This window comes from Oratosquilla oratoria, chromosome 40 (assembly GCF_046742065.1).
Source record: "Oratosquilla oratoria isolate Oo_2021 chromosome 40, ASM4674206v1, whole genome shotgun sequence".
Lineage (NCBI taxonomy): Eukaryota > Metazoa > Arthropoda > Malacostraca > Stomatopoda > Squillidae > Oratosquilla > Oratosquilla oratoria.
In genome coordinates this window covers 24,113,919-24,132,242 of record NC_134816.1, presented here as the reverse complement: position 1 = coordinate 24,132,242, position 18,324 = coordinate 24,113,919, and the positions used below count along the sequence as shown (strand labels likewise).

The following is an 18,324-nucleotide window of genomic DNA, read 5'->3' as shown; positions in this document are numbered from 1 at the left end:
GCAGCGACTCGGCGTCCGCCTAACCAGCTCTGGTAACCTCGCCGGGATCGAGGCTGCTCCGAGGGTTGACCCCGATGGGGTGTAGAAGCGCTTCTGGTGTTCCAATGGGACCGGAAGCCAACGCGTCTTCTCGGTCGTCCTTGTTGCGAGAGCGTCGGAGGCCTGGGCCATGGCTCTCGCCGTCTGCGTACTCCATGGAAGGTGGAGGGGAGGAGGCTGGGCTTTCTGAGAGTTGGCCGTCATGAAGATGTCAGACTCGAATGTGGCTTCCTCTTCTTTCGGGTGGCCCAGTCGATTCGCCCTCCGAACCCTCGCGAGGACGTCCGAGAAGGAAGGTGGGACCACCATCGAGGATTCCGACTGGGAAACGGGAGGGGAAAGGGAGCGTGGCCCCCCCCCCCTACGGAGCTGTGGACATCGTCGTCGGCGGAGGAGGGGTCGGCACGGGCAGAGAGGAACCTCACGCTACCATCCCGGTCACTGATGGGTACAGAGGGGGGCCGAGCAAGTGGAAGATGGTCGAGGGGGGCCCTTGGGGGCGGTGACTCCTCACGAGCTTCCGTGCGGTGCACGAACCGCGCTTGAGAAGCGCGGAAAAATTCCCGTTGGGCCTCCATCTGTTCCTTCAACGTAGTGACGAGTGAACAGAGTGGGGAGGAGGTCCGGGGAATGTCCGCTTGAGTCCCGCCTGGGTGCGGATGGTCCGGGAGACGCCAAGGGGAGACTGCCTCCTCTGGACGAAGCCGAGTCACCCACGACGAACGCGCGCGTGGGCACATCTCGGGCTTCCTGCCCACCGGGCATAGAAAGGGTTCCGGCGATGACCCGGCTCGTCTGACGACGGGTGGAAGGTGGGGGCCACCCGAGGAGGAGAAGAGGCCGACGCGCTCCAAATCTCCGAACTCGGCTCCTTTGTCCGTGGGGGGGGCGGAGCCGCCGGCAGCGTCGCGGGGCCGGCGGACGCATCCGGGAAAAATCTCGTACCCGGGGGGGTTCGCGGGGGCCAGCGCGTGCCCGTCGGAGCTAACCACCCTGTGGGCAGGAACAGGAGACAAGTGGCCTGAGACTGACTCGGGGCGGCTATTGTACAACCTTTCCGTTTACTACGCTTAGGAGGGGGGAGACAACTGCCCGCGTCCTCCGCCGACGTAGCATGCCTTCTCCTTGTGTCGGGTGAGGGGGGAAGCCATCTAGAAACACCGCGTCTGCAACCTCGTCCCTGATCTCTGTCCCTGTGAGCAAAGGGCATGGAAAGGGCACCGTTGATCACCCAGCTCTTCCTACGGTGGGTGTTGTGCGTACTGCGGGATTCCTGAGTAGAAGAGACTAAGGGGCTCTTTGCCCCCCCCCCCTTTGTCCGTGCCGGCGTCGAGTTTCGGGGGCAGCCGCAAGCGACCACATCCGGGAAAAATGTCATACAGGAACGGTAGCTAGCGGTGGCTTGACGCGCATGTCCGACTACGCTAACCGTCCTTTGTTGAAGGAAGAGGACAACTTGGCCTGAGAATGACTCGAAATGGCGTTGTACCACCTTCCTGGCGACTGTTGAGTTTCTGGGATGGGCGAGGGCAAGCCGCAAGCGACCTCATCCGGGAAAAGCTCGTACAGGAACGGTAGCTAGAGGTGGCCTGAGGCGCATGTCCATCTACGCTAACCGTCCAGGTTTAAAGGAATAAAGGACAACTTGGCTTCCTGTCTACTACGCCGTGGAGGAGGGAGAGAATTGCTCGTCTCCTCCGAAGCCGTAGGCCGCCTTCCCTTGTTTTTGGGGGGGGTGAAGAGGGAAGCCATTTTCTATGCTTGCGCACCTTTCCCCTTATCTCCCTTCGGCGAAACCACAACAATACTGGAACCAGATTCCATACTTACAGTGAAGGGTAGGATACCCGGTGGCGGTTAAGGGAATAATACAGGGAATGGAGAAGCACTTAATAATTCCAGGACACAGGATGGCGTAGGGAAAACCCCGATGAAATTGAAGGACGACGAACTCCTTAGCGTCCTTAGAGTGAGCTGGCGACAATCGAAGCGGATTGCTTGATTTTCGGCACCGACGTAAACATAGAACCGCTGAGTAAGTAACGGTTCGCTGCCGCGCTAATAATGGACATTGACTGAGAATCGGCCCATTAGGGGGGAAACCGATAAAAACTAAACATGTAGTAGAGAGATGTTAACGCGGTCACTACTGCGAAGAGAAATGGTTATAGTGTGCGAGACTTGTGGTGGAGGGCAAGGGCCCCCCCCCCTTGCCCCAATGGGGCCCCTTACTGAGGATAAGCGTTGCCCAGACCCACAGAGTGAGGATTTTAATTTCGCAGTAGAAATATTCGCGCTACGCGAGAGTATCCTAGTGTAAGGAGTACCGAAGAGTTTGTATTCTTCGGAACAATTTGTTTTTTCATACATCAATCTTCCTTTTCTATATTGTTCATTTCTTTTTATGTATTTTTCCTCGTTTAGTTTCATTTCAACTTTTACTTATTGGTGTCTTATATTCAATTTTTTCCACTATTTCAGGTTCTGATGTGATTATTAGGTCCAGTCTCGATGGTTCTTCTTCATCTCTATACCTAGTGTTTTCTTGAATCCATTGCGTCATTGTGTGGTCAATAATCATATCAAGTAGTACATTTCCCCATGAGTCTTCTCCGCCCTTTACTGTCATCTCTTCCCTGCAGACTTCTTTACAATTTAAGTCACCCATTATAACTATTCTTCCTCCATCTTCCATTATCTTATTTAATGTTATCCTTGTGTCTTCTAACATACGTTTATGTTCTCTCTCATCCCACGAGGCTGTTTTAGGAGGCACATAATTTACTACAAACTTTCTGCTCTTCCTACCTTTGTCTTCCACTTCCATCATAATCATCTCTACTCTATTCTTTCCATATGTGACATTCTTCTCATTTATATCCTTCTTAGTCAGGAACATAACTCCACCCCCTTGTTTTACCTCTCTGTTTCTAATGCAACAGTTAAATGCACCATGTCCTACACTGTTGGGTGGTAGTGGACCTTTCAATTTTGTCTCTACAATTCCCATTATGTCCGGTTCTTTTTCGTTCAGGTAATCATTCAGTTCGTTCAAGCCCGTTATTAAGCCATCTATATTTGTGTAAGACATTTTCAATTTTCTGCTACTTCCATCGTGTTTTCTGTTCCTCTTCCGTTTTTCTTTGTTATGTATCATTTTCTCACTTTCATATTCACTACTTTCTAATAGAATTTCTCTTTTTTCTGTCTCTGTTCTTCTCTCGTTTTTTCTTAGCTTCTTGTCTTTTTGCTTTCTCATCCTCTATTTCCTCTTTATTCATTTTTCTTTTTACCCATATCTGTTTAAATTGTTCACTGTTTACTATTTTCCCTGTTTTTGCTAAGATATTCTCTGCTGTTGTTTGTGACCTGAATTTGATCTTAATTGGTCTGGTCTTATCTGTATTGTATTTCCCTAGTCTATATATTTCTTCTATTTCTTTTCCTGTTTCTGCTCCATCTTCTTGAACTACTTCCAATACCTTATTTACTTTCTCCTTCTCCTCCTTTATTCTTGTAGTCCAATTTGTATTATATTTCTCTTCCATTCCCAATATAATTATACATTTCTTTTTATCCTCTAAGTCTCTCACTATATTCTCTTCCTCCCTCATCACTTTGATAATTGTGTCTTTAGTTTGATCTTTCATCTGTTGTGCTACTATATCCTTAAATACAATTTTGTTATTCTCTTGGACTTTTTTGCTATGGATTCTTTATTCTCTTTATTATTCCTCTTTAACTCTTCATTCTCATCTTTTACTTCTTTTAACTGTCTTTTTAATTCTTCTATTTCCTTAGTTAGGGTTTGGTTCTTCTTTAACTCTTCCAATTTATCAACTCTCTGTGCTATCCTTGTAAGTTGACCGAACCTACTCTCCCAATGTTCGGTCATTTTCTCTAGTTTTTCTTCTAGACTTGCTAATCGGGGGAGGTTGGCATCCCCCCCTCATTAAATCCATGGAAATTATCATTTTCACTTTCCATTGTGTTGTTCTTATCTATATTTCTAACCTTAATACTTTTACTGATATTTTCGATTTCCCCTGTGTCGTCAGCAGACCTCTTGTTTATATTTTTTCTGCTGTCAGGGGGAGCCCGTTCGTCTCCTTCCACATTTCCTTCCATTTCCCTCAGTAATCCCTCCCCTTCCCCCTTTTCATTACCTTTCTACTACACCACGAGCTTTCTCCTTCCCTACTAATACAAAAAGGTACTTACTCGTAGTTGAAATCCACGATTTTTTTTTTCCGGAGTTCCAATCTTCGCCGTCAACCCCACGATTGTGTATTTACCTAGTTGTATTTACCTAGTTGTATTTTACGGGAAGGGGAGCTATGCTCGTGGGGTCCCGTCTTCATATCTCATTTTATCTAAACTATTTTTAAATTCATGTATTGTTTTTGCACACACCACTTTCTCATCTAACTTGTTCCAACTGTCTATTGCTCTGTGAGGAAAGCTGTTCTTTTTAAAATCTCTTCTATAGCTGTCTTTTTTATTTTCTTTCCGTGTCCTCTTGTATTTCTGTCATCCCATTTTATCAGATTTTCTCTATCAGTAATTTCTATGCCTTTCATGATTCTGTAAATAGCTATCAAATCTCCTCTCTCTCTTCTTTGCTCTAGTGTCTGTAGTTTAAGTTTTTGTAGTCTCTCTTCATATGATAGTTTTGAGAGTGTTGGTGCCAGTTTTGTAATTGCTCTTTGTATTCTTTCAAGTTTTTTTATACATTTTTTTGTACTTGGTGACCATATCGTTGCTGCATATTCCAATCTTGGTCTTATCAGGGTGATTAGGATTTTCCTCACCATTTCTTCATCCAGGTATGTAAATGCCACTTTGATTGTTCTTATTAAATTATAAGTTTCTCCAAAAATCTTATTTATATGTTTCTCAGGTGACATATTATTCATAACAATGACTCCCAGGTCCTTCTCATTTTCTACTTTTTTTATTCCTTCTTCTCCCAAATTATATGATCCTGTTATTCTGTTTTTGCTTTTTCCAAATTCCATTATACTACACTTTTTTGTATTGAACTCCATCTCCCACTTCCTACTCCATTCTTGTACTTTATTTAGATCTCTCTGTAGTGATTCACAATCTTCTTCAGTTTTCACTCTTTTCAGTAATTTTGCATCATCTGCAAAGAAGCTCATATAGCTTTCAATTCCTTCATCCATATCATTAATATATATAGCAAACATTATTGGGGCCAGAACTGTTCCCTGCGGGACACCGCTTATTACTTCATTCCATTTTGAGTGCTGATCTCTTATCACTACTCTCATTTTTCTTTCTTGCAAAAAGTCTTCCATCCAATTTAGCAATTTACCTTGTATTCCTCCTTCATATTCTAATTTCTTAAGCAACTTCTTATGTGGTACTTTGTCAAAAGCTTTTTTTAGGTCTAGAAATGCACAATCAGCCCATCCATCTCTTTCTTGTATTATATCTATTAGCCTTGAATAGAAACATATTAAATTGGTGACGCATGATCGTCCTTGTCTGAATCCAAATTGCCTTGGATTTAGTACGTTGTTTTTTTCCAAGTATTTTACCCATCTACTTTTGATAATTCTTTCACATATTTTTGCTATTGTACTTGTTAGAGAGACTGGTCTATAGTTGGTAGGTTCTTCTTTATTTCCTCCTTTATATATAGGTACTATATTTGCTTTTTTCCAATCTTCTGGAACTTTTCCTTCTTTTAAGGAACTGCTTATTATGCTATGTATTTTGTCTGCCAGTTCATTCCTGCATTCTTTCAGAATCCAGTTTGCTATTTCATCTGGCCCATGCGATTTTCTGACATCAAAATTACCCAAGTGTGTCAATATTTCATTCTTTGTTACTTCTATTTCTTCCATAGGGGGGACTTTTTCCTTCCACTCAATCTCTTCAGGTTGTATATTTTCCCTTGTAAACACTGATTTAAAATGTTTGTTCATAATTTCTGCCATTTCCATTTCCTCAGTGTATTCAACTCCTCCTTGTCTTAATTTCTCTAAGTCTTGTTTGTTTTTCAGTTTATTGTTTACAAATCTGTAGAATAGTTTTGGTTGATCTTTACACTTTTCTATAACATCTTTTTCATATTTTCTTTTTTCCTCTCTGCACTTTTGTACATATTCATTTCTATAACCAGTATATATTTTCCATTTTTCAGGTCTTCTGTCTTTTTTCCATCTGTTCCAGGCTTTGTCTCTTTTGTCCTTTAACTCCCTACAACTTTTGTTGTACCAGCATTTTACATATTCTTTTTCTTGTTTTTGTCTTGGGACATACTTTTCCACTCCTTTTTTGTAAATTTTTGTCAAAATATTCCATTTCTCTTCCACTGTTGTTTCCTCTTTGTATATTTCTTCCCAGTTTTCTTGTTGGAAGAATTCTCTTATTTTATCAAAGTTTGTTTTTTCATACATCATTCTTCCTTTTCTATATTGTTCATTTCTTTTCATATATTTTTCTTCATTAAGTTCCAGTTCAATCAATATGTGGTCACTTTTACCTATTGGTGTTTTATATTCAATCTTGTCCACTATTCTAGGTTCAGATGTAATTATTAAGTCTAGCCTCGATGGTTCTTCTTCATTTCTATACCTAGTGTTCTCTTGTATCCATTGTGTCATTGAATGGTCAGTAATCATCTCAAGTAGAGCATTTCCCCATGAGTCATCACCACTCTTTACTGTCATTTCTTCCCAGCAGATTTCTTTGCAATTAAAGTCGCCCATCATAACTATTCTTCCTCCGTCTTCCATTATTTTAGTTAATGCTATCTTTGTGTCCTCTAACATACTTTTATGTTCACTCTCCTCCCATGAGGCTGTTTTCGGAGGCACATAATTGATCACAAATTTTCTGCTCTTCTTATCTCGGTCTTCCACTTCTATCATAATCATCTCTACTGTATTCTTTCCATATATGACACCTTTCACGTTTATATCCTTCTTAGTCAGGAACATAACTCCACCCCCTTGTTTTTTCTCTCTGTTTCTAATCCAATAATTGTATGTATCATGTCCTACACTGTTGGGTGGTAGTGGGCCTTTTAATTTTGTTTCTACAATTCCCATTATGTCCGGTTCTTTTTCTTTCAAATAATCATTCAGTTCATTCAATCCTGTTATTAATCCATCTATATTTGTGTAAGACACTCTTAGTTTTCTGCCACTTCCATTGTATTCTCTGTTTCCCTTATGTTTTTCTTTAGTATGTCGAACTGCTTTATTTTCATGTTCACTACTCTCCAATAGAATCTCTCTTTCTCTGACTCCGTTCTTTCCTCGTTTTTTGCCTTAGCTTCAATTCTTTTCTGCTTTTCTGCCTCTCTTTCCTCCTTATTCATTTCTCTTTTTATCCATACCTTTTTATATTGATCATTTGTTGCTAGTTTCCCTGTCTTGGATAGAATTTTCTCTGCTGTTGTTTGTGACCTGAATTTAATCTTAATTGGTCTGGTCTTATCTGTACTATATTTTCCGAGTCTGAATTTTTCCTCAATTTCCTTTATAATTTCTGGTTCATCTTCCTGGACTAATTTTAATAAACTGCTTACTCTTTCATTTTCCTCCTTGATTCTTGCGGTTCTATCTGGGTTATGTTTCTCTTCCATTCCTAATATAATTATACATTTCTTTTTGTCAGCTAATTCTCTTACTATATTCTCCTTCTGTCTCATCACTTTAATAACTGAGTCTTCATTATGTTCTTTCAATTGCTGTTTGACTATGTCAGTGAATGAAACCTTATTCCCTTCTTGAGTTATTCTTCCAATTTTTAGCTTCTGTAGCTATTTTCTCACTGTTTTCATTACTATTCTTCTTCAATTTCTCATTCTCCTCCTTTACATTTCCTAACTGTCTTTTTAGGTCCTCTATTTCTTCAGTTAAGTTTCTGTTAGCCTTCTCTAGTTGTTCCAACCTTTCAAGCCATTGGAAAATGGAGTCTACGTTACCTAACTTACGCTCCAAGTCCTCGATCACCTTATCAACTCTCTCCTCTAGTCTTATCAGTCGGGGGGGGGGGGGGTTGTGTCCCCCCCACCCGCTTTAAATCCCTGGAACATATTCTCGTCACTTTCTTCTGTATTGGTGCGCTCTATACTTCTAATCTTTACATTTTTATTAGACATTTTATACTCGCTAAGTCTTTTGTTTACCTTCCGCTTGTCTGGCTGGGCAAAGTCTACTCCCTCCTCATTTCCTTCCATTTCCCTCAGTAATCCCTCCCCTTTTCCTCTTTCCCTACGTTCCCACTACTCCACGAGCAATTTCCCCCCCACCCTGCAAAAACACTAGGCACTTCTCTTTGCGTTGGGATCCACAGACTTCACTTTTCTTCAGAACGTCTTCTAAGCCGTCCATTCGTTGAAGTGTGTGTGTGTGTGTGTGTGTGTGTGTGTGTGTGTGTGTGTGTGTGTGTGTGTGTGTGTGTGTGTGTGTGTGTGTGTGTGTATTTACCTAGTTGTATCTTACGGGAAGGGGAGCTATGCTCGTGGGGTCCCGTCTCCATATCTCGTTTTATCTAGACTGTTTTTAAATTCATGTATCGTTTTTGCACACACCACATTCTAACCTGTTCCAAACGTCTGTTATCCTCTGGGGAAAGCTGTTCTTTTTCAGGTCTCTTCTAAAATTGTCTTTCTTGATTTTCTTTCCGTGTCCTCTTGTATCTCTACCATCCCATTTTATTACATCTTCTTTATCAATAATTTCCATGCCTTTCATGATTCTATAAAAAGTTATCAAGTCTCCTCTCTCTCTTCTTTGTTCCAATGTCTGTAGCTCAAGTTTTGCCAGCCTCTCCTCATATGATAGTTCTGAGAACGTTGGAGCCAATTCCGTAATTGCTCTTTGTTTTCTTTCAAGTTTTGTTATACATTTTTTTGTACTTGGTGGTCACGTCGTCGCTGCATACTCCAATTTTGGTCTTATCAACGTGACTAGTATTTTCTTCATCATTTCTTCGTTTAGGTATGTAAATGGCACTTTGATTGATCTTGTTACATTATAAATTTCTCGAAAAATTTTGTTTATATGTTTCTCAGGGGGGCATATTATTCATAATAATGACTCCTAGGTCCTTCTCTTTTTCCACTTTTTTAATTTTTTCCTCTCCCAATGTATATGATCCCACTATTCTTTTTTTGCTTTTTCCAAATCCCATTACACTATACTTCTTATTGTTCAATTCCATCTCCCACTTCCTACTCCATTCTCATACTTTATTGAGATCACTCTGCAGCTATTTGCAATCTTCGATGTTCACTTTTTTCAACATTTTTACATCGTCTGCGACGAAGCTCATATAACTTTCAATTCCTTCATCCATACCATTAATATATATATACCAAACATTATTGGGGCCAAAACTTTTCCTTGTGGAACTCCACTAATCTCTTATCACCACTCTCATTTTCCTTTCATGCAAGAAATCTTCCATCCACTTAAGTACTTTGCCCTGTATTCCTCCTACAGTTTCTAATTTCATGAGCAATTTCTTATGTGGCACCTTATCAAAAACTTTTTTTCAGGTCTAGAAAAGCACAAACAGCCATACCATCTCTTTCCTGTATTATATCTATTAGTCTTAAAAAGAAACACATCAAGTTTGTGACACATGATCGTCCTTGTCTAAATCCAAACTGCCTCGGATTTAGTACATTGTTTGTTTTTTCAAATGTTTTACCCATCTAATTTTGATCATTCTTTCACAAATTTTAGTTATCGTACTTGTAAGAGAAACAGGTCTATAGTTTGTAGGGTCTTCTTTGTTTCCTCCCTTATATATTGGTACTATATTTGCTCTTTTCCAGTCTTCTGGACCTTTTCTTCTTTCAATGAACTGCTTATTAGACTATGTATTTTGTCTGTTAGTTCGTTCCTGCATTCTCTCAAAATCCAGTTTGCCATTTCATCCGGACCATGCGATTTTCCAACATCAAGATTACTCACGTGATTTATTATTTCATTCCTTGTTACTTCTACCTCTTTCATAGGGGGGACTTTTCCCTCTCACTTGACATATCTAAGTTGTATGTTCTCCCTCGTAAACACTGATTAAATGCTTGTTCATAATTTCTACCATTTCTATTTCCTCTGTGTATTGTATTCCTCTTTGTCGTAGTTTCACTAATTATTGTTTGTTTTTCAGTTTGTTGTTAACAAATCTATAAAATAGTTTTGGTTGATCTTTACATTTTTCTATGACATCCTTTTCGTATTTTCTCTTTTCTTCTCATCGCATCTGTACATATTCATTTCTATAACCAGTATATATTTTCCACTTCTCGGGTTTTTTGTCTTTCCCCCATTTTATCCAAGCTTTATCCCTTTTATCTTTTAACTCGCTACATCTTTTGTTGTACATACATATACCAAGGCTTTTTCCCCCTTACAAGGGAGGTAGCCAAAAACGAAAAGGCATTAAATTATTCCCACCCATTCCATCGCTGAATACACTCCACACCCCTCCACCCTCCCTCTTATCTTAGCACCTCCTGGATGACGGGTCATCCCTGCACCTTGTCCACTGCCCTGGGTCAGAAGCAGTGTCGCAAGACACAGCACATCCACAGCAAGGCCGCTTCATTATATCGGCGCCCCCCCCCCCTCTCCGTCCCCTCATGCATAAAAGGAGAAGACATTTTACATGTCCCTTTTCTTGTTTTTGTCTTGGAACACACTTTTCCACTCCTTTATAAAAAAAAAAAAAAAAAAAATCCCATTTCTATTCTACTGTTGTTTCCTCTTTGTATATCCTTTCCCAGTCTGCTTGGGGAAAAAAAATTATCCAAATTTGTTTTTCCATACATCCTTCTTCCCTTTCCCCATTGTTAGTTTTTTTTCGTGTATTTTTCTTTATTTAGTTCCAGTTCAACTATATGTGGTCACTTTTACTTAGTGGTGTCTTATATTCAATCTTGTGCACTATTTCAGGTTCTGATGTGATTATTAGGTCTACTCTCGATAGCTCTTCCTCATTTCTATACCTAGTATTCTCTTGTATCCATTGTGTCATTGTATGTTCTATAATCATATAAAGTAGTACATTTCCCCATAGGTCGTCTCCACCCTTCACTGTCATCTCTTCCCAGCAGATTTCTTTACAATTAAAGTCACCCATTATAAATATTCTTCCTCCATCTTCCATTATCTTGTGTAGTATTATTCTTGTGTCTCCTAACATATTTTTGAATTCTCTCTCTTCCCACGAAGCCGTTTTAGGAGGCACATAATTTACTACAAACTTCCTGCTCTTCCCATCCCTGTCCTCTATTTCCATCATAATCATCTCCACTCTATTCTTCCCATATGTAACATTTCTCACATTTATATCCTTCTTAGTCAGGAACATAACTCCACCCCCTTGTTTTACTTCTCTGTTTCTAATCCAATAATTATATAAACCATGTCCTACACTGTTGGATGGTAGTGGACCTTTCAATTTTGTCTCCACAATTCCCATTATGTCCGGTTCTTTTTCCTTCAGGTAATCATTCAGTTCATTCAAGCCTGTTATTAATTCATCTATATTTGTGTAAGACACTTTTATTTTTCTGTTACCTCCATCCTGTTTTCTGACTCCCTTCTGTTTTTCTCTCCTATAAACCATTTCCTCATTTTCATACCCACTACTCTCCAATAAAATTTCTATTTGTCTGACTCTGTTCTGTTCTCGTTTTCCCCCCTTGGCATCGATTCTTTTTGTTTTCTCTTCCTCCCTTTCCTCTTTATTCATCTCTCTTTTTATCCATACCTGTTTGTACTGATCACTTTCTGCTAGTTTCCCTGTTTTTATAAGACATTCTCTGCAGTCGTTTGTGACCTGAATTTAACCTCAATTAGTCTGGTCTTGTCTACACTGTATTTCCCTGCCCTATATATTTCTTCAATTTCTTTCCCTATTTCCTGTTCAGCTTCTTGAAATATTTTAATACATTGTTTACTTTTTCTTTCTCATCTCTTACTCTTGTAGTCCTATTTGGATTATGTTTCTCTTCCATTCCTAATATAATTATACATTTCTTTTTATCTGCTAAACCTCTTACTATATTCTCCTCTCTCATCACTTTAATAATTGTGTGCTTAGTGTGTTCCTTCATCAGTTGTTTCACTATATCTCTAAATTCAATTTTGTTATCCTCCTGAACTTTTTTTCCAACCACTTACCTCTTTTGCTATGGACTCTTTATTCTCTTTATTATTCCTCTTTAATTCCTCATTCTCATCCTAAACTTCTTTTAACTGTCTTTTTAATTCTTCTATTTCTTTACTTAGGTTTTGGTTCTCCTTCTTTTGTTCTTTCAATTCATCAACTCTTTGTGTAATTAGTGCAAGTTGGCTAAACCTAACCTCCCATGATTCATTCATCTGTGTTAGTTTTTTCTCTAAACTTGCTAGTCTGGGGAGGTTGTCATCTCCTCCCTCATTAATCCATAGAAATAATTGTCTCCACTTTCTATTGAGCTGCTCTTATCTATATTTCTACTTTTAATCCCTTTACTGACTTGTTTGACTTCAGCTGTGTCGTCTGCACATCTTTTGCTTACACCCCTTCTGACCTCCGGGGCCTGTTCCTTCCCTTCCTCATTTTCTTCCATTTTCCTCAATAATTCTTCCCCTTCTCCTTTTTCTTCACCTGCCCACTACACCACAAGGTTTCCCCTTCCTTGCTAATACAACACAGGTACTCCCTTGTCGTTGAAATCCACAAAAATTGCATATTTTTCTGGAGTTCCAATCTTCGCCATCAATCCAACGATTGTGTGTGTGCTCTGGTGTTTCTATTGGCCTTTCGCCTTCTAAGCATAAAGGGACTTCAACAATACTACTTATTAAGAGGGTTCAATCCAAATATGCATGTTCAAAAATTGCTAGTACTCCAGAAGGCCCCTTCCCCCTTACAATGGGAGTGATGGCCTAGGCATGGCATAAACATGCCCCTCATCCATTCAACACCGATTTGCTGTCCTATCAAACTCATAATAATAAATTAAGCAATTATTTTAAAGACTCGTGTGTGATTTCCTTTGATCAGCTGACTTGATTTCTAGAGTCATCATTTCAAATATTAGTTTAATAATTTAACTGCTGCCTTGAATTTTACTATGTAGTATAATGGCAGACCCACTGTGGCTGGCAACGGTTTTCAGGCTCTCCCACAGATCTCTACGGGAAGAAACTCTGGACTTTTGTTGATGTTGTATTAGTATGGGACCATTTTCTGTCACTGACTAAAAGTATTGGGGTTAGGGAAGCAGTCACCAGTTCTCAGCCCATTTCATATGTGTTAAAGTATAATCAAAACAGATGAAATTGATAAAACAAAATCTTGGGCCCAGCCCAGAAAACTAAGTGTCAGCCATCTGCGCTGCACCTACTGATGCAGGTGTGGGGGTTGACAGGTTTTGAAAATGGGCATCTTTGCTCTCCATCTTGCAGGACCACCACATGCAAGTACTTGTCATTGCTCCCTGAAATGTTAGTCTTCATTTGGATCAGTTTGCATTTACTGCCTTTCATAGTTGCAGTTTACAGGAATGTGGTTTTTCTCACAAAAAGTCTCTTTCTTTGACTCAGCTTTGGGAATGTGCTTTACTTTGAACCCTTACATGGTCTCAGGATATGCCACTTTTAAATACTTGTGTTTATGCACATTTGCATCAGTTTTGAGTTTGAAAGTTGACATTTTGAGTTTGACCGCTTTCCTACTAAAACAGTGAAAGATTAAATGTGGTACAACAATGATCTACTAAACTGACACTGAATCTTAGAAACAAACAATATCATACAAATAAACCGATCCATTGCTCATGGTCTCTCTTTCAAAAAAAAAAAAAAAAAAAAAAAAAACTCTTGAGGAATCGGCACTGGCCTCCAGGCGGGTTCACACGACAAACATGAAAGATATATTGTTCTGTTGACTTAGGATCGTTAGCATAGGGCAATGTAGTATTAGGTGTTCTGTGTCCTTTGGGTGGTGGTTGCATCTGGGGTAGTTTGAATCTGTGGCCAAGTCTATTCTTTGTTGGTAATGCTCCAATGCTGGATGGTGTCCTGAATACAAGCATGCCAGTGTGGTTCTTACCAGATGTGGAATTTTTTTTTCTGTGGGGGTTATGTAATTTGATACAAAAGCTAATAAACAAATGCCAAATACAGTTTTACAATAGAATAGTCACATTGCTCGAATATATATAATTTCATAATTTGATACAACAATGAACCAATAAACAAATATTAAATGAAGTGGCCTTGCTGTGGATGTGCTGTGTCTTGCTGCATTGATTCTGACTCAGGGCAGTGGGCAAGATGGGATGACCCATCATCCAGGAGGAGCCAAGATAAGAGGGGAGGGAGGGATGGTGAATGTGAGTGGAGTTTTGCCTTTGACTTTGGCTACCTCCCTTGTAAGGGGGGAAAGAGCCCTTGGTATATGTATGTATGTAATTAGCAATATGTTATAAACCTATCCACCTACTCTCCTTTTTTTCTTTTTTCAACTCTTTCATGAGCAAAAAGGTATCTTCATAGTTTGTCTTTTGACAACTGTGCCTTTCCATATTACAGCAGCATTGTTCTTTAGCACATGCTGCATTCATACTATGCACAACAAGTACTGTACTATTCAATGAAAAGACAAAAATCTGCTACCCAATCCATTAATATTCCAGGTAGCTGTCTTTATCTTCAGTACCTACTTAGAGATACTCAGCGTACTGAATTCTTTTCCCATCCATTTCAAATGAGCACAGTTTTCATCACAACAGCTTACATTCATTAATGTTGTAGTATTGATTTAAAAAAAGAACATAAAATGCTATGCTACTCTGATTCTCTCATTACTATAAAGTAATACCTAAAATACCTTCTGTAAAAAAAAGTTCACAATAAAATTGTTTATGAACCAGAATCACGAAGTCTTATACAGACAAAACACAATTTCAATGAGGCAGCGAATCAATATAAAATCTTGTGTGAGTTTACTATTGTATTCTAGTTTTACTAAAAATTAGAATTTACTGACCACAGCTTCACAACTGATGAAAAATCTAAACAAGGCACTTTAATACAAATCCTACCTTTAGAAGATGATTTCGATGAGGAAGATCCTTCCTTACATTTTGCCTCTTCAGTAGAGGACATTGTTGACCTAGATGGCACCTGATCCTCACAGCCGAGCCACAGTGAGCATGACCAACAGTCTAAATCCATTTTGAGTGACTCAAACTGGTTGTTTTCCTTCATTCATGCAACTCCATCTGGCTATATTGGAACAGAAGTTTAATATTATAAAAATGATGTTAAGTAAAAGTGGAATCAAATACTGACATTAAATATATTATTGCCTTTCATTTTCTTGAATGTACATCTGTCAGTAGCAACCCCCTCCCCTCCCAAAGGCCTCCTATTGATCTTTTAAGAAAGAAAGAAAAAGAAACAGACTACATCTGTGTTGTATTAGAGTGGATCTATATCTATATCATCAAATAGGAAAAAGAAAGAAAGGAGGAGTAGGAAAACAGTAGCTGATTGTCAGCTCTCCTTGTGTGATAAAGTGCAGAAAATATAGTTGAAGGTGACAGAGATCTTTAGCCCATTCTCAAGACTGAGTGTTAGATCCCTGGACCCACATCTCATGAAAAGTGAAAGTGTGGATGAGATTCAAAGATGAATAATGGGGAGATGATTCTCTCCACTCCTTGTCTCACAAGACCGTCACATGCAGGCTCCTACTCTAGGTCTTTGCTCATGAGAATGATTATAGATTAAATAAAAGTACAGTAGATATATGATCACAGTGAAATGAGTGAATTTAGAACACACACACACATATACATATTCCCCTTTTCCTACTTGACAAGACACTTCTTGTACATCCAAGGACCCCTTCACTCCATCTATCCACCTCATTGTTGGTCTTCCTCTTAAGTTCACACCATCCCCCTTTGTTTTCAAATGTTTTTTTGCAAGTCTTTCCTCATTCATTCTTCCTATATGTCCCAACCACGTCAACACTCTTGGACCTATCCTGTCTAACAGTTCTTTCCACTCGTTCTCTGCCTCACCTCCACATTTATCACTCTGTCTATTCTTGTAACATCTTTCATACTTTTCAAGCATTTCACCTCAAAAATCTTTAGTTTCTTTTTTTTCAACCTCCCTTATATTCCAGGGTTGTGTTCCATAAAGTGCCACATATGACTCTTTCATATGTTCTTTGTATTCATCCTCAATTACCTATTTCTCATAACACTTCTCATTCCACTCAGATATTTACTTGCCTACTTTATTCTATAACTCACCTCTACATCTACTCCTGTTTAGTGCCACATGCAATCCCTAATACTTAAATCTATCCACTTATTTAACCTTCTCACCCTTCACACTTAAATCTAACCTGATACCCCTATTATTCTTTGCACATATCACTTGACTTTTGTTTACATTTACATTTCTCCTGAAATTTCAGCTGTCAACACTGGAGCAGAGGCGACCTGTTGACCATCTTCAAAATTATGAAAGGGATGGAAGTTCTCAATAGAGATGACCTATTGAAATGGGACAAGAGAGAAACAAGAGGACATGATAAGAAGCTAAAGAAGGACAGTTACAGAAGAGACATGAAAAAGAACACTTTCCCGTACAGAGTGATCAATGTCTGGAACAAACTAAACAGTGAAACAGTGAATGCCAGAACTATACACGAGTTCAAGAATAAACTGGATGTAGAGAGATACAAAAACGGGTCACAACGAGCATAGCTCCCATCTTGTAAAATACAACTAGGTAAATACAGTATACACCCTTTCAAACTCAGTCATCAACTGTTTCAGCCTTTCCTCACAATCAGTTGTAAGTGCAGCATCATGCATAAACAACTGGTTCATCTGTCACATCCCTCCACTTTCACTCACAAACTCCAAACCTTACTAAGTACAAGGATGACATACTGAATCATTAATCAGAGTAATCATAGATAAAGCACTATTACATCTATGTGCCAAAAACTGAGATGAAGTTAAAAACCATGCAAACAGTGCATATTAGGCTTCCATTGGAAAAATATTGACAGGGCCAGTAACACAATATACAAAGAGGATACAATGCACTGGGGAATATTTGATCCTAGAGCAGCGGTTCTTAAAAATTTTCAGCCCTGACACCCCAAAGTTCAATTCCAAATCAACCTGATACCCCTTCTCCATTTATCTATTCATTTATTTATCTTTATTATTATTATTTTTTTAAGCTTTAGTTGAGGGGCAAAGAGTGGTTTAGGGGAGAGAAAATCTTGAAATGAAAGACAGGAGAGAAGATCTGGGGACAGCACCCACTGTTTAGTTTCTTTTTAATAAGAGTGCGTTCACCTCTTTCAGTTGATTCTTATGCCTCTAATATCAGCCTACTGCTCCTGAAATTAGCTTTTAAATTAATGTAAAAAGGAGAAAATAGGATGGCTATAAACATTCAGTGAATTTTATGGACTCTATATGTCCTGAAATAAGTGACAGGTCACAAGTACAATTGAATACGAAATTCTATTTCGTCACTGATAACCAGTGCTTTTGACTTTGCAGACATTAATCATTAATGTCTTTATGATTCCAACTCACTGTTTGTTACATTAATTTAATGTAACAAACAGTGAGTTGGAATCATAAAGATAGTAAAGGAGAGATATAAGGAAGGCAACAGTCAACAGAAATATGGTTTAGTAGAAGATAGAAATGAACCACCATTCTTCTTTGATCTTTCAGTGCAGATTGATCTCCAATCATAAAAGGATATTGCCTGACAAAGATATCAGTTATCACTGAAGTCTAATATTGACTGCACAATCATAATGATAATATTACGGGGACACAATATGAAACGGGTTACATAATTCATCTGCTTAATCACCTCTTCGCGGGGGTACTTTTATATCGACTGCCTCTTGGCTATTTTATTCATCTCCGTGGTGTCCCTTTGTCAATGACAAGGTTCCGACTAGTCACTTATCTCATGATCCTACTTGGCAACAGCATAATTAAATAGCAATCATGGATAGTCATGGGTTTACTCAGTGAATGTTATTCCAGTTAACTATGTATTGTTTTTCTACCGCATAATTAATGGCTAATAAATACATTTTTAATTAATTGAATCCTGTAATGAAAACGTGATAAATATTATCAATTTTACCTGTAATGTTTGGGTCAGAACTGACATTTGTTTGTAAACAGTGGGTGGAAAGAGTTCAATTATGCAAAGTTTCTGTATAAAAACAATG

General features: G+C 39.1%; 1 protein-coding gene across 1 annotated transcript in view; it reads right to left on the bottom strand.

Annotated features, from left to right (window-relative positions):
- The window catches only part of LOC143020677 (kelch-like protein 8), a 73,024-nt gene extending 54,771 nt beyond the window's left edge, over window positions 1-18,253 (bottom strand). Inside the window, exons 1-2 of the mRNA XM_076177270.1 lie at window positions 18,237-18,253; window positions 15,131-15,314 (exon numbers count right to left, since the gene is read on the bottom strand). Coding sequence (XP_076033385.1) covers window positions 15,131-15,296 — 166 coding nt within the window. The 5' untranslated portion in view covers window positions 15,297-15,314; window positions 18,237-18,253. The remainder of the gene's footprint in view (window positions 1-15,130; window positions 15,315-18,236) is intronic.
- Between the last annotated feature and the right edge of the window lie 71 nt (window positions 18,254-18,324).